Source organism: Prionailurus bengalensis, chromosome A2 (genome assembly GCF_016509475.1).
Source record: "Prionailurus bengalensis isolate Pbe53 chromosome A2, Fcat_Pben_1.1_paternal_pri, whole genome shotgun sequence".
NCBI classification, from domain to species: Eukaryota; Metazoa; Chordata; class Mammalia; order Carnivora; family Felidae; genus Prionailurus; species Prionailurus bengalensis.
The window spans coordinates 110,020,188-110,036,971 of record NC_057348.1 but is presented as its reverse complement, the minus strand read 5'-3'; the positions used below and the strand labels follow the sequence as shown (position 1 = coordinate 110,036,971).

General features: G+C 35.5%; 1 protein-coding gene across 6 annotated transcripts in view; it reads left to right on the top strand.

Moving 5' to 3' along the window:
* The window catches only part of SNX13 (sorting nexin 13), a 135,906-nt gene that overhangs the window by 51,880 nt on the left and 67,242 nt on the right, over positions 1 to 16,784 (top strand). For 3 of the 6 annotated variants that reach the window (XM_043589039.1, XM_043589035.1, XM_043589036.1), the window contains exons 6-9: positions 5,283 to 5,354; positions 14,649 to 14,770; positions 14,863 to 14,964; positions 16,210 to 16,298. In XM_043589039.1, the coding sequence (XP_043444974.1) occupies positions 5,283 to 5,354; positions 14,649 to 14,770; positions 14,863 to 14,964; positions 16,210 to 16,298 (385 nt within the window). The remainder of the gene's footprint in view (positions 1 to 5,282; positions 5,355 to 14,648; positions 14,771 to 14,862; positions 14,965 to 16,209; positions 16,299 to 16,784) is intronic. The other 3 variants (XM_043589040.1, XM_043589037.1, XM_043589038.1) reach the window with 1 other exon arrangement.

The window sequence follows — 16,784 nt, the reverse complement described above, 5'->3', positions numbered from 1 at the left end:
GTTTTATTTTAGTGCCATGGAAGTAGTTTCAGTATAACTACTCTTTTACTTTTGACACGTACCTAGTAGAAGTGCTTTTAGGGGGAGAAGAAACCAAAGGATCATTAAGTCAGTGGAGAATATTCAGTTTATTTTCAGAAGGGAGTGTAGTTTGATGAGTTTGCTTTAAGAAATTTTTAGGAGATATACTAAATTTCTTACCTTACAAAACTTGCTTATATACTACCTTTCGTATGACAAAATATTTTGGACTCTATTGTATTGAAACTACTTGATTTTTTTGGGTGGCCATTTCATATCCAGAAATTACTTATTTTTGAAAGAAAGGATTTTATGTTTGGATGAGTTTGCATTTTTTAAAATTTTTTATTGAAGGATTTTGTTACCCACTCCACACACAGATTTTCCTACCAGCCTGTAGCCTCAAGGCAGGAAGTTGCATGCCTTGGCCTTCAGTACACTTTCAAATCTGAAGGTGTTGTTTTTCAGCCAACCCCTCTTCTTCCCCACTTAAATTCTTGAAATACAATCTTATACTTCGGACAGTCTTGGAGAATTAGAGCTTTGCCCTGGGGCTTGTATGGCATTTTCATCTCTGTGCACATAGATGTTTCCAGCTCATGCTACCCTGTCAGGACTTTTCAGCTGTAACTCATTTAATCCTGAGCTTCAGAGTAGGAGCTTAGTTCCTCAGCCTCAGGTCACTGGGGAGGCCTGCAGTAATGTGTATGGTTTGAATCATAACCTTACGTGTAGAGATAGATCTGAACTCCTTCTCCCTCAGTGTTAACAGCAAACATTTGCCCAGTAGCCAGCCATCATTACAAGTGTACGCTCCCTGTGGAACACCAAAAATAAGGTATGATAAAAAGTCAGAGATTGGATTTTATCTCCTTTATTTCATATATATAACATTATTGAGTATTGGGTATTCATTCTTTTAGGTAACTCTTCCGAATCAGTCATTCACTACTTTCTATAGTAACATCATCCTAATGACTTTTTTTTTTCTTCCTTTGGAAAGGTAGAAATGAGAGTCCATTATTAATGTATCTGACTGCCTAAGTATGTATTGAAATCTAACAAATTTTAGACCTGGGAAGAACTTTGAACTAGTAATTGGGAGACTTGAGTTTGCATTCTGCTCTGCTACTTAGCTATGGAACTATTAACAAGTATTTTAAACTTTTTGAATCTTTGTTTTTCTCGTATGTGAAATAAGCATAATCATACCTTCCCTATTCTGTGTTCCTTACAGGGTTATTGTTGGCATCAAATTTATTTAATTCATTCAACTAATATTTTGTGCCTACTTTGTACCAACCAGGTGCTGCAGATACTGCAGTGAATAAAACAGAATCCCCATTTGATGGAATGTAATAAAAGTAACACTTGTGAAAATGTTTTTAAAGTTGTGAAGGAATTTGAAATTTAAATTTTTAACGCCCTCCAGCATTTATAATTTCACAGATGAGGAAGCTAAGGTCCAGAAAGATTGATTAGTCCAAGATTATCCACAGTCTAGTATTCTTCTTTCATTCCCTACCAGATATGTCATGATTTAGATTTTTCATCTTAGAAGTGCCTTGGTGGCTCAGCCTGTTAAGCAGCTGACTTTGGCTCAGGTCATGATCTTATGGTTTGTGAGTTCCAACACTGCATTGGGCTCCCTGTTGACAGTGTGGAGCCTGCTTGGGATGCTTGCTCACTGGCTCTCTCCCCCTCCCCACCCTCTCTGCCTCTCTCTGTCCCTCCCCCACTCATGCTCCCTATCTCAAAACAAAACCAAAAACAACAACAACAAAAAAAAACCTTTAGATTTTCATCCTAATTTCCCCCCCCCCCTTTTTACCTCTCATTGCACTACTTTCCCTGTTTTTGATTCCCCAAACCACCTTTTCTTTACCCTTCATGTAATAAATTGTTTTGTTTTTATTCTTTTCCCCCTTTTGTAACATTGTATGCTATCAAGGTGAATATTTGGGTGATTGCAGAAAGAGTCAGGTTTTTTTCATCCTGGACTGACCTGAATTTATATCTTTGCTTTCTCATTGACCTTAAGTTTTTGGACAAATAAATCCTCTCCTTTTGAACCTTAGTTTCCTCATTTGTAATAGACTGATAATAACGAAGTTACTTTTGAGGCTGTTTTCAGGGTAAAAATGATACAAAGTCAAGTCCCTGGTATTTAGTAAGGTTCAGTAATTGTGTCATCCATGTGAATGACTTTATTTTTGTTCTATGTTGGCTTTTTCTTTTACTACTAAAAGGTATGTCTTACAGAGTCTCCATGATTGTTTTCAATGATAGTATGGAAATTAGGTCTGTTTGCAGTCACTTGAATACTACTTTGTTCCTTGTTCTGTGCTGCCTGTTGTTTCTGGAGCATGTAACAGGAGCGTTAAGTTATTGCCTCTGCCCTTCAAGGTACAGTCTTGTATAGGGGCCCATGAAGCCCTGAAAGTGTATGCACAACTGTTTTTTTTTTAATTGGGTGATTACAGATTTCATTTTAAAAAGGGCCTATGAACCCAGAAAAAAATTTGAAGCCCTCCATTTTGGTGGTCATATTTATTCATTACCTTGAGGAAACAATTACAGAGTATCGGCATAAAATGTAAAGCTAATTTTGAGACACAGTAGGAAGAAAAGACATATGAAGAGTCTGAAGTCCTGATTTTGAGCTTTAATGCTATTATTAAGCTGTAAGACCTTGAATGAACAGAATATATAAATTCTTTGAGTCTGGCGATAACTCATATCTACTTATCAGGTTGTTAGGTTTAAATGACATCACATGACATCACATGTGAGAGAGGACCTTGTATTAACATTAGTATCTATTACTCTAGTAACAGTTTAGGGATGGGAACCTTCATGGAGCACACTTGAGTTCTCTGTGGTAGAACCTGGGTGTGAACTAGGCTGGAGCTTTAGGGGATGAATCTGTGATAAGCTTTGTATTTTTATTCCTCTTTCAAATAAGATACTATGATACAGCACTGAGAGCTCTGGGATATCTGTATTACAGTTCTACCTGTACCATTGAGTTATAGTGTACTTAAGATTTCTTACCATTTATGTAAAATAATAACATTTGTAGCAAACTCAGAATTGTGAGGGGCAAATGAGATGATGTTCAGAAAGCATTTCATGGAATATTTATCAGCCAATAAGTGGTATTTTGAGCAAGTTACTTGACTTTCTCTGTTTCAATCTCTGCATCAGTAAAATGAGATAATTATCCCATGGGGTTACTGTAATGTTTATATATGGTACTAGTGCATGTAAAATACCACAGGATTGGTACACAGTAAATGTTCAGTGTATGCTAACTTAATTTTTGCTACTTATTATGTTCCTAGAATATATACACAGATTCTTTTACCTTATCTTAGTTTGTTTGGGGGGCAAGGGGTGGGGGGGGGAGATCAAATTAAAGCACTTAAGATATAGAGCAACAAAGTAGTCATTTGTGTGGTATTAAAAGCAATTTTTTTTAAGTTTATTTTGAGAGAGAGTGGGTGCACATGAGTGTGGGAGGGGCTCAGCACAGAGCCCGATGCAGGGCTTATCTCATGACTCTGGGATCATGACTTGAGCTGAAATCAGAAGTTGGATGCTTAACTGCCTGAGCGAGCACCCAGGCGTCCCAAGAGCAATTTTTATGTAGAGGTAGAATGGACCAGAGTAACTAATGAAGACCTCTTGTGGATTAAGGTTAAAACTGGTCTTCAAGAATGGATATGTGGGATAGAGAGAGGGATGAAGGACATGTTATGAAAGAGCAAAGTTCTGAGAAGGGGGATAAGGTTAGTGTAGTAGAAGCCATAGGGAAATGCAAGTGATCAAGTAACCTAGTTGCACTCAAAGGTAAATATGGTAACTGTGTTCCTCCACCTCTGTTCCCCTTAACCCCAAGGTCAGTAGAAAAGAGATACATTCTAATGCCAGGGCTGTGTTCTTCCTAAAGGGTTTTCCTGTGGGAGGAGGAGGTATGGCTATGTATGTTCCAGGATTCAGTGGATACTAATGATAGCGCTCTTTCTGGAATGATGGGAGATATGTTCTGATTATTTAGCCATTTTTCTCACAACCTTTGTCATAGAAGTAATAGATCATGTGTTCCTAGACTCCTCCAAAAGGGAAGCACAACTCAGATAATGGACATTTGTATCAGTAAAGTTGTACACTCTTTTGCCATTTTCTATTCTTTGCCATTTGAAGACTTAGCTTAAAACTGACCTTAATCAGGGGCACTTGGGTGGCTCAGTCAGTTAAGCATCTGACTTGGCTCAGGTCATGATGCCATGGCTCACGGGTTCGAGCCCTTTGTAAGGCTTTGTGCTGACAGCTCAGAGGCTGGAGCCTGCTTCGGCTTCTGTGTCTCCCCCTCTCCCTCTGCCCCTCCCCTGCTCATGCCCGGTCTCTAATATACATAAACAATAAAAAATGAAGAAAAACAGACTTTAATTAAAAAATGATTATTGTCCTATTTACTACAGTACAGCAAAAACAATTAGGATTATTTATTTGTTTACTTATTTTAAAGATTTCATTTTTAAGTGATCTCTAGTGTTGGGCTCGAACCCACAATCCTGAGATCCAGAGTTGCACGCCCCAACAGCTGAGCCAGCCAGGTGTCCCAGGAACCGTTAAGTATTTAAAAGAAGGGAAAGTAACTTAATGTTTTTACATATGTAGAATAGAACAGGGGTTGTTAATTGTATATTATATAATTCACATATCACACAATTTAACCACTTAAAGTCAGTGGCTTTTATTTATGGAGTTATGCAATCTTCATCACAGTCATTTCAAGAACATGTAAATGACCCACAAGAAACCTTGTATCTACTGTCATTCACTCCCTGTATTCCCCTCCCCCCCCCCCCCCCCCCCCCCCCAGTATCTATTTCTAGGTAACCCTTACCTAATTTCTGTTCCTCCTAATTATGTGTCCTTTTGTGACTGGCTTCTTTTTCTTTCACTTAGCATAATGTTTTCAAGGTTTATCCATGTAGCATATGTTACTATTCTTTCTTATTGCTGAATAAGAAATAACAAATAACAACTGCCAGACAGGCACTCTGTGATTTTGTCTGTCTTTTTGATTACAGCTGTCTTAGTGGGTGTGAAGCAGTATTTCATTATGGTTTTGATTTGCATTTCCCTGAGAGGTAGTGGTATTGAGCATTTTTTCATGGGATTATGAGTTATTTGTTGTTATTTGTTATTTATTTCATCGTATGATAATAAACCACATTTTGTTTATTCATTAGTTGGTGGACATGTGGATTCATCAGCTGGTGGATATGTGGATTGTTTCCACCTTTTGGATATTATGAAGAATGGTACTGTGGACATTCATGTACAGGTTTTTCTGTGGACTTACCTTTTTATTTCTCTTGGATATACAGGAGTAGAATTTCTATGTCATATGGTAACTCTAACCTTTGAGGAGCTGCAAATTGTTTTTCACAGTGGCTACATATTCTCACCACTACACTATGAGGGTTCTGATTTCTCCACATCCTCGCCTACACTTGATTTTGTCTTTTCTTTTTTCTTCAAGTTTTATTTATTTAAGTAACCTCTGTACCCTACATGGAGCTTGAACTCATGACCCTGAGATCAAGGGTTGCGTGCTCTTTTGATTGTGCCAGACAGGCATTCTGTGATTTTGTCTGTCTTTTTGATTACAGCTGTCTTAGTGTGTGTGAAGTGGTATTTCATAATTGTTTTGATTTGCATTTCCCTGAGAGGTAGTAGTATTGAGCATTTTTTCATGGGCTTATGAGTTATTTTTTTGTATAGCATCTTTAGAGGATGTCTACTCAGATTTTTCCCCATTTTAAAATTAGTTATTCAGTAATTTTATTAAGTATAGTATATTGTAGACAGTTTTTGTAAATACAATTTTATTGGACAGTCACACTCATTTGTTTGCATTTTTGTCCATGGCTGCTCCTGTGCTACAATAGCAGAGTCGACTAGTTGTGACCCAGACAGTGTGGTCTGCAAAGCCTAAAAAAAATTGCCGTTTGGCTCATTAGAAAACAAGTTTTCTGACTCTTGAATTAGTTTTGTAGTCATTAAAATATTTAGGAAGCATTGTTAAATTAATAGGAAATACATTAGAGTAAAAATTATTCAACATAGTGTATGATTTTAGCCATGTAAGAAAACCATAAATATGCATGCATAGCAAAGAGACTGATGGGAAGTACACTAAAATATTAGCTGATCTTTGGATTGTGGATTATGGCTGATTAAGGCTGATGCTGAAAATTAAAAGAAGGAAATTACATTTGGGGCACCTCAGTGGCTCAGTTAAGTGTCTGACTGGCTCAGGTCATGTCACAGTTAGTGGGTTCAAGGCCTATGTCGGGCTCTGTGCTGACAGCTCAGAGCCTGTAGCCCGCTTCAGAATCTATGTCTCCCTCTCTCTCTGCCCCTCCCCTACTCGTGTTCTGTCTCTCTGTGTCTCTCAAAAATAAATAAATATTAAAAAACAAACAAAAAAGGAAGGAAAGAAATTACATTTTACAGAATGAGACTGTATTATTTTTATAGCCAGAGACCGAAGATAGAAACATTTGGTAATGAGCAATAAAGATATCTAGGATGGCAGCCACATCCCTTTATTTCTTTGGGAAGTGATCTGGAAACTAATGCTCAAAATAGTGTTTTTATATGTGATTAAATAGTAACTAGTCAAATTCTTCTTGATTGAGGTCCATTTATGACTTGTATGACTTGTTTTTCCCTACAGAATTTTGATATATTTTACGGTGGGGTCTAGGAATGTTTCATTTGTCAGGTACATCTTGTTAGAAAAGCTTGTTTATTTTAATATTTTAATACTTAACCTTATATCTAAGAGGATGCACACTTAGCCCTAGGTTATTTCTTTTCCTTTCCTACAGCTTGATTAAGGCTTTCATCACTGTGTTCTTTATACTCACCCTCTAAAATAGCTGAGTGTGTGCCTCATGTGTGTTTCTCTAAGTTGTTCATTGTATTCTGAGATCTGTGTCTTTTAGAACATCTGGATCTTTAATCTCTTTGAAGCATTGGGCACAGGATGTAGAATTGAACATCTTATGTGGTGTTAGAGTTCACTAAATATAATTTCCCTTAATATGGTTACATAAAACTGCATGCCTAAATTTTTTTTCCATTTTTTTTTTAGTTTTCTTATAACTTTAAGTCAGGAGGTTTTGTGTTATTAAGGCACAGTAAATAAAACACTGAATGGAAAATTAAGAATCCTGATTTATTTATTTTTAATTTAAAAAAAATTTTAAATGTTCATTTATTCTTGAGAATACAGTGGGTGGGTTCCCCTCATCGGGCTCAGTGCTGACAGTGTGGAACCTGGGGCCTGGTTCAGGTTCTGTGTCTCCCTCTCTGTCTGCCGTTCCCTGCTTGTGCTCACTCTCACTCTCAAAAATAAATAAACTTTTTAAAAAAATTAAAAAAACTAAAGCTTTGATCTCACTAACTGTATGATCTAGAAGAAGTAATTGAAGTCTGGCTCTATAATGGTGGGACTTGTAATTATTTCAGATCCCTTGAAATTCTAAAACAGTAAGACTTCCTTGGTCAGGTTGTACTAGTGTCGGTTTGTTTTTATTTTTCCAGTCATACCTCATCCTCAAAACATGCACTCACATACTCTGTCATACCTTACATTTTGGATACCATTTGGGGAGTTACTTTTTATAGTGTCTAATGTTGCTAATGAAATTTAATTTACTTAGGAATTAAAGCGCTCCTCTAGTCTGTTGTTTTACTAGTAGGAGGTCTTAGAGTAGAATGATAATAAAGTTTGTTTATACTTTTTATTATGTTTCTATGTGGTTAGGAAGAATGCTTGACTTTAGACATAAAAGACATTTAGTGGACTAATCTTTTCTCGATGGTTAAGTCTTGTATCATTGAAAATTAAAAAAATTTTATTATCCAAATTATTTATGGCTGTTATTCTTTATAGAATGGTGAAAACAATACATTTGTCGTTTTAGAAGTCTAAGTTTTGTGAAGTGTAAATATTCCTCCCATGGTTGATTTTAAGCTATTGGCAGGCAGTCACTGAACATGGAACTAGAAAAGGAATGTGCACATTTGGCTCTCCCACTTTCTTTTTTTTCCCCTGCTGGGAAAAGGTGCTTCCAATGAAGGGAGCAGACAGATTTGTAATGATGAAGCAGTGAGACTTGTTTCCTTTTGTGGTTGATGATTTAGTTCTTTTATATGTATTTGAGGATTATGGTAAAGAGTAATGGTAAATTTAATGTAAATTCAGTAATGTGAAAAAAAAGTTTCATTATTTTATTCATATCCTTATAATTAGATTTTTAAAGCAGATTTTCAAAGGGAAACAAAGGTGCTCTGGAGAGATGGTTACGGTCACATGTATTTATGAGTAAGTTGAGGTGGCACGAAGGGTAATTCTTTTAATGGATTTAGAAGCAAGTTTACAGTTCTGTGCCTTAAAAACCTGCTCAAATTCAATTTCAGGCTGAAGCTTTGGACACTGTAACAAAGTAGTCCTTCAAGGGCTCCTGAAGGCTGGAAACAAGTTAAGGTTTATGTTAAAGTGTGTATCTTTTCTGATAGTGAATTATGAGGGGGAAGTTACTGCCTGATTCAGTGGCTCAAGAAGGGATTCTTCTTGAACAGGCCACCTACTTTCACTAAAAGATGTCTTTGGATCAGTTGATCAAAAGCCCTCTACTGCAGTAAAACATTTTTCAAAATCTCCTCTAAGATTCTTGCTTATTAAAATCTACCCAGGAAAAAGTAGGAATTTTACTACAGTAAAGATTTTTTTTCAAATGCCCATTTTTTAAAAATAGAAGGTAAAAGAGATGATATAGGAGATTAATACATATTATTATAATTTTATGTGATTGTTTATTATATTGCTTTGTTAATATACCTCTAAAAAGCCTTCGGATGTGTACATGTATGTGTGTGTATATATACATATACACTTAAACACGTACACACTATGCAGTATTCAGTGCCATTCTTAATGTATTCAAATAGGGTCTTAGTAGTTATTTCTGAAAAAAAATGTGGCATCAGGAACACAACATTTATTACAGGATTTTGTGTGTGTGTGTGTGTGTGTGTGTGTGTGTGTGTGTGTGTGTGAGTGTGTGAAAATCAGTTTTTACTTTTATCCCTTTGACATAAAAGACCATTTCCAGGAAAGTATTCTGCCACGGATGTGAAGATTGCCTTTACTACCCAACAGCCACCCCGTCTTTAGTCAGGCACATCCACCGCATGATGACCCTTACGTATACCATGCTTATTCCCTCCTTTTGCACATTCCTATATCCTGTCTTTCTCCCATTTCAATACCACTCATTCAGTAAGATTTGTTTTAAATGTAGCTTCTTTATTTAATCCGTTTAAATTACAGCATAACACTTCACCTCTACTTTTGTGTGTAGTTATTGTCAGTAAAATTTTCAGCTAATTTTGGTATGTTTCCAATTCTGTACTGCTGTGGTAGCAATTCTCTTAACTTATTTCAGTTAACCAGTATTCTCTATTCCCTTTGTAAGACATACAGATTTATGCCCTTAGCATTAAAGCTAGGTGAAAAGACCACTTTCTGGTATTTATGTCTGCTCCTGTTCCCATCTTTTGAGTTTTAGGTTTCTCAAAAGTATGCTTGGCCTCCAGAATATCTGGTCCACTTGGTCTGTGTTGTGAGCTGAACATGTGTGATTTAGAGGAGAAAGATAACCAAATATGTTAAAAAAGAAAGTTGTATTTGTCCAGATGTGTGTATCCCAGTTAAACTTATTATAATCATCATTTAATTTACTCCTACATAGTTGGAAAAACTATGAGAATGGCAAAGTAGTTTCTATGAAAACTGCCTTTTGCATTGGATTTTACTCAAAGCTAGGTGTTAAATGGATTATAGTTGAATCAGGTGTGCACAAGACAAGTAATGAAATATTGGTGGAAAATCTTTTTTTTTTTAAATTCTTTAAAAAATATTTATTTACTCTTGAGACAGAGACAGAGCATGAGCAGGGGGAGGGGCAGAGAGAGAGGGAGACACAGAATCCAAAGCAGGCTCCAGGCTCTGAGCTGTCAGCACAGAGCCCAACGCGGGGCTTGAACTCACTGACTGTGAGGTCATGACCTGAAGCTGAAGTCGGATGCTTATCTGACTGAGCCTCCCAGATGCCCCAGAAATATTGGTGGAAAATCTTGAAAGACTCTGCATCCAGATTTGTTCACAAATGTCTTTAGTTATACTCTTTAAAAGGAATTGGGCACCAAACTGTTGCAGTGTAGGAACGTTTTATTAAAGACAAAAGCCACATTGATATATCACTTAGCAAAACCTTGATCAAATATAAGGTCTTCATTTTATGTTGAAAGTTTATATGATTTACGTTAAAATGAAATATATTTATGACTCCTTTTGGTCAGATATTTTCATTTTCTTACCAGTTACCAGTTTTCCATGTCCTCTCTGTGTGTGTGTGTGTGTGTGTGTGTGTGTTGTACATGCTTGGATGCGTATTCAGGTTATATAATCATGGACTCTTAAAACTCTTCAGTCCTTAGAGAAACAAACCCTGGGAAGTAATGTGGCTTGCTGAATTTCACAACTAATGTAATGGTGCTCTTTTACAGAAATAGTTACTTGATTTTGGTGTGTTTTTTTTTTTTTGCATTACTGATGATGAGCTGTACACTGCTTAGCATAGATGGAACCAGTGATGTAATTTATATAATCTCATTGTCAGCCCCCATATTTGGGATATTCATTGTCTTGTTTTGGTATTAGCATTAAGTAACTTTAGGATTTAGAAAGGCAAGAAGAACTTCTCACTTTGTGTCCTATTTCAGAACTTAAATAGGGAACCGTCATGTGTGCCTCATGTTGTCTCTCTTGGGACACTTGTCAACAGTGTTTTGACCCTGAAAGAGGAATCCATAAATCAGTATGCGTCGAGTGCCTCCAGTGTTCAACACACTGTTTAGCTATGGGAGATACCCTTGTGAATAAAAGGAACACAGAATAAAACAGACAAAGTCTCTGGCTTCCTGAGGTTTTTATCTCAGCAATTAAATTCATCTCTAGCAGTTGAATTATTTCACTGTAGGTTGTAAGTGCTATAAAAAGTGGAAAATTTGGTGCTTTGACATTGTATCACTGCAGATCCATACCTAGTCTGAAGAAATAAGGCAGAGAGGGAGAAGAGTGAGGGTCAGGGAAGGCTGCCAAGTGAAATTGACTTTTTAGATGAACTCTAAAGTAAGTGGGAATTGTCAAGTGAATGTGAGGGAGAGAAGGGAAATGTGTGGAGGGTGGGTGGGGGTGAACAAACTTGGCAGAGGGATCAGCGTATCTACAGGCTTTGAAATAAGACAGGACGTATTTGAGTTTGAGAAATGGAAAGAGCCCGTGAGTCAGCAGAACAGAAAGGAAGTAAGAGGGTGGAACAGATGGTGATGAGGAAGTAAGCAGGGTCATCCTGGGTATGCACGTTCTTAGAGAAAGTGTTCATGCTTAGCCCTAAGATCCATGGGGAGGTATTGAAGGGGTTTTGAATCTCTTATCTTGTACTATCATATTTGTATTTTTAAAAAGATCGCTCTGGCTGCTGTATGGATCCAGAATTATGGGGATACAAAGGTGGTAGACATGGGAAACCGTTTAAAATAAAAGGCCAGGAATAGAATGCTGGCCATAGGAATGGAGATAAAGACATGCAAATATATGTTCAGAGAGGTACACTTGATGGTTTGGTTTTTGCTCTTATACTTTAGTAAAACTTCATTACTTGTTTGCATTTCTAGTTAATTTTCTTAATTTTTGCAACTATTTTGCCAAGATATGACAGAAAGGCTTTAGCGGCCTGCTGTAAATTTTAGAATCTCAGGGTAGGTTTGACTATATCACTTATACCCTTGGTAATATAGGCAATAATTCTCTCCTTATTTAAATTCAAGAAATGAAAGCTTATAATAGTAATAAAATGAATTTTATTTTATTGTGTAATAATCCAAGTGTTTTTATTAGAATAAGAATCATGTGGAGGAATAGTTTAAACAAAGTGAAAAGAGCCTTGACTTGTAGATATAATTTAAGAATAATTGATACTAAGAGCTCTAATAGAAAACTACATGTGGATCAATAGAAGGAAGTGTGGCTGTCACAGAAATTGAATGATTTTTAATTGGTTTTTATATTCATGTTCCATTTTTACCTATTACATAATTTTAGAAAGTATGTCACTATCTTCAGAATATTTCCATAAGTTTTAAAAGGTAAATACTACTAGAAATTTTTAGTAGATGTTTTCCTAATTTACAAAGGGAAGCAGTGTATTCTTCTTCTATCTTCCTAACCTAGAAGAGTTCTTTTGAGTTGAGATTAACATTAAATTTGCACATACTCAGTGGAAGTGAGTTAAGCGAGGAGAAAATAGTGATCTTAGAGATATAGAATACTGTGTTCCCTGTTTTTTTCATCCTCAACATATTTATCTTTTAAGGTAGAAATCCCTATTTTAAATTTAAAATAAATTTTATGTACTTGAATTGCTTATTTTCACTTATTTTGAGTGTTGCTGTCTGTAATGAGTTGAGTTGAGAACACCTTCTAAAATTAGTAAATTGGAATGGCTGGATGGCTCAGTTGGTTGAGCATCTGCCTCTCGAATTCACCTTAGGTCATGTTCTCAGGGTTGTGAGATTGAGCCCTGTGCTGGGTTCTGCATTGAGCATGGAGCCTGCTTGAGATTCTCTCTTTCTCTCATTCTGCCCTTCTGCTCATGCTCTCTCTCTTTCTCAAATAATGTTAAGAAAATTTTAAATTAGTAAATTGTATTTTGTTTGCAAAATTCAGCAAAATATATCAATTGCATTGTACCATGAAATGTAACAGATATAATTTGAAAGTTTACATATTCAGCTTCTAAATTTGTTAGAATGAACCTTGTATCGATTAAATGAGTAATGACCTATACCAACTGATTTCTATTATAAAATTTTGAGGTATGGATGATTTTTTATAAATAACTCAAGCAAAGGTTGAGTTATTTATATGCTTATACAGATTGTGATTTTTTTCTATTTATTTATTTGTTTGTTTTTAAAGTTGATTTGTTTTGAAAGGGGGGGAGGGGCAGAAAGAGAAGGAGAGAGAGAATCCCAAGCAGTCTCCTCACTGTCAGTGTGAAGCCCCATGCGGGGCTCAAACTCACGAACCGTGAGATCATGACTTGAGCCAAAACCAACAGTCAGATGTTTAACCTACTGAGTCACCCAAGCGCCCTTTTTTCTTTTTTAAATAAGAATAAAGAAAACTCTAGAGACTGCTAGATTTAAATTTTTATTTTTAAATTGAGGCTGAGTATTGTTATTACATGTAGTATATGGTTATATACTATGGCTCTTACAGTACTCTAAATAATGTTAACCCCTTCTCACATCCCTGAGTGCAGGTTACCTTTTTAATGTTAATTTGTTTTTGTGTTCATGTACTTAAAGTTTACTTTTTCTTCCCATGTATGTATCAGAATTATGGTTGTTCATTTAAAAAAATACTGTATTAATAACTTCTGTTTTTATTTGAAAACAAGCGTCTGTTACAGTCCTCAATGCCGTTGCCACCTTTAAGATTTCTCCAGAAGTGCAACAATAATCAAGTTAATTTCTTCATTAGCTTCTTTCTTTATTACATATATTTGGGTAAATAACATAATGAATTATAGTTTACTTTTTCTTTGCTCTTCTCTCACCCAGCATCTTCATGAGTAGATTCTTTCTTTTATCTACTTGGTTTGTTTCAAAAAAAGGTGAATTAAGTTGAATGCTAATTTAAGGAAAATAGCCCTGGAAAAACTATTTAAAAATATCACTTAATCCAGGGACAGGTGTAAACTGTTTTTGGCTTATCTGTTTTGTTACCTGTTTCACTGGTGTACTAAATTAGCAATGTTTCTTGAGGTTTGTTACTTTTAAAATAGAGTACTAGGTAGCTTAATAAAATTAGTAATCCTCTTTTTCATGGATAGTGACTTTTTATATCATTCTTTAAACTATTTCTGTGGGACTGTATTTCAAATGATCAAGTTTTTAAGTGCTAGTATCTGCAAATGGAAATCAGCCTCCTACTGACGGTATTTGGTTCAGAACTTGGGCTGTATGATTAAGGCGAAGAATGTGGAGAATTCAGTAAGGGTTCAGAAGGAATCAAGAAATGTCTCAAATGCTCTTTTAAAAGCAAGCAAAAACATTCTGAATCCCTAATTTATTCTTACATGTGGGGTGAGAAATTACATGATATACCTGTTGTCAGACTCATTTCAGATATAACTGGAAAAACTATTTTTCTATTTATTTTACGCACTTAGAAAGTATTTTTAAGCTGTGGCAGATAAAATATTTCAAATAATATTGTTCAAAGACCTAATCAAGTAGATTTGATATACCTTGGGTCTTGTGAAAGGGAGGACTAAGATGTAATAGTAATTAACTGAACAAAATCTCATTATAAATAAATTCAGTCTCTGTGATGATCATGTTGTCTGTGAGTCATTAAAATGAATTTATACTTTCTGATTAAAACATTTATGTAATGTGTTTTTTATAAGGTCAAAAGAAATAGACTGGCAACCTTATTTTACTACACGCATTGTAGATGATTTTGGCACACACCTACGAGTATTCAGAAAGGCTCAACAGAAGATAACAGAGAAAGATGATCAAGCAAAAGGTAATATGTTTATTGCCTTTGAAAATTAGGACTTTAAAATCTGTTTTTCTTTATTATTCTGCATTTCTTGAATTGTTCTTTTCTTTGTCCAGGTACAGCAGAAGATCTTGTGGATACCTTCTTTGAAGTTGAAGTTGAAATGGAGAAGGATGTTTGCCGTGATCTAGTGTGCACTTCTCCCAAAGATGAAGAAGGTTTTCTTTTCAATTTAAGTCTTTGGAGAACAGTGTGCAGAATGGTTAGAGACAAGTTAGCAGAACAACGAATAGAAGGGTAAAAGGTGAAATTATTTTTACAGGAAAGGTAGCATAGTGTAGACACTGTCACTATTCATTGTATTTTTTTTTTTAACTATTAAAAGTAGTTTCCAGATTATTTTTTTTAAACTCATCTTTAAAATTTGAAGATGAGATTAGAGATTACCTCTCTTTTAAAATATAGCAAGCACAAACATTTTATGATTGTATATTTACTTTTTATGATCTGTAGTAGATTATTTTCTCCTTGAGTTTATCATTTCTACTTCAAGAGTACACTGTTACCCTAAAATATTTTCTAAAAGAATGAGTATAATTTCAGATAAAATTTATGGAGTTGAATGGACTTGTACTTTCTTTGTCAGAGGTTAGACTAGATAAGTTTTAGCTGAAGATGTCTTTTTTTAGTTTTATAGCCACTGAGAAAGAGTCAGAAAGAGTCTTTGCTACTTGACACATTTTTTGTTGTTGTTATCAGGATCGGCTGTATAATTACGTTTCCAGGAAATGTTAGCATATGAACAACTAGAGAAAAGCGTTTGTAGTTGGTGGAAACTGTTTTCTTTGACTTCTACAATGTGCTCAACTTTTTGTTTTCCTCTTTTATCCTTTTTTCTTCTTTCCTTTTTATATTTATTGTGCAATGCAATTTTTAATTGCCATTTCCTTAGCACTGACCTGAAATAATAACCAAATAGAAGAAATAGAGTGATGTGCGTAGATTGAGCCCTCATAAATTAGTAACGTAGAAGAGCATAACTTTTTCTTTTGTTATTATCTGACAGAATAGTGGAAGTTCTTTCTTTGAAAGAAGAATTACAGGTATATTTTAAAATATGCAAGAAGCTTTTACGTATACAAGGTAATTTGTAGTAGAAGTGTAGAATACACGGTACAGCTAAAACTGTTTTGGGGAAAACACTTTTATAGTTGAAGTTTCTCAATGATTCAAAAATAGGGTAAAACTGAGCAGAATAAAAAAAAATATTAGTTTGATTAATGAATAGTTACTGTTTGGAGAATAATGAAAAAACTTTAATGAATACTACATGGACTAATTAATTTGAAATAATAAACTTGTATAATCAGCTGCTTATTTCTGCCTTTTTGTGTTTTTTTTTAATCAAGAGTAGGTGGAGATTTTATATTTTCTAATGTAATGGCCACCTTTTTCATTTCTAGGATTCCTAAGGGATCTGTGTGAGGTCTTACTATATTTATTGCTACCTCCTGGAGATTTCCAGAACAAGATCATGCGATACTTTGTCAGGGTAAGTGTAAACTCCTATTAAATAAATGTCTGAAGAAATGGGCAGAAAACATGAATAGACACTTCTCTAAAGAAGACATCCGGATGGCCAACAGGCACATGAAAAGATGTTCAGCGTCGCTCCTTATCAGGGAAATACAAATCAAAACCACACTCAGGTATCACCTCACGCCAGTCAGAGTGGCCAAAATGAACAAATCAGGAGACTATAGATGCTGGAGAGGATGTGGAGAAACGGGAACCCTCTTGCACTGTTGGTGGGAATGCAAATTGGTGCAGCTGCTCTGGAAAGCAGTGTGGAGGTTCCTCAGAAAATTAAAAATAGACCTACCCTATGACCCAGCAATAACACTGCTAGGAATTTATCCAAGGGATACAGGAGTACTGATGCATAGGGCCACTTGTACCCCAATGTTCATAGCAGCACTCTCAACAATAGCCAAATTATGGAAAGAGCCTAAATGTCCATCAACTGATGAATGGATAA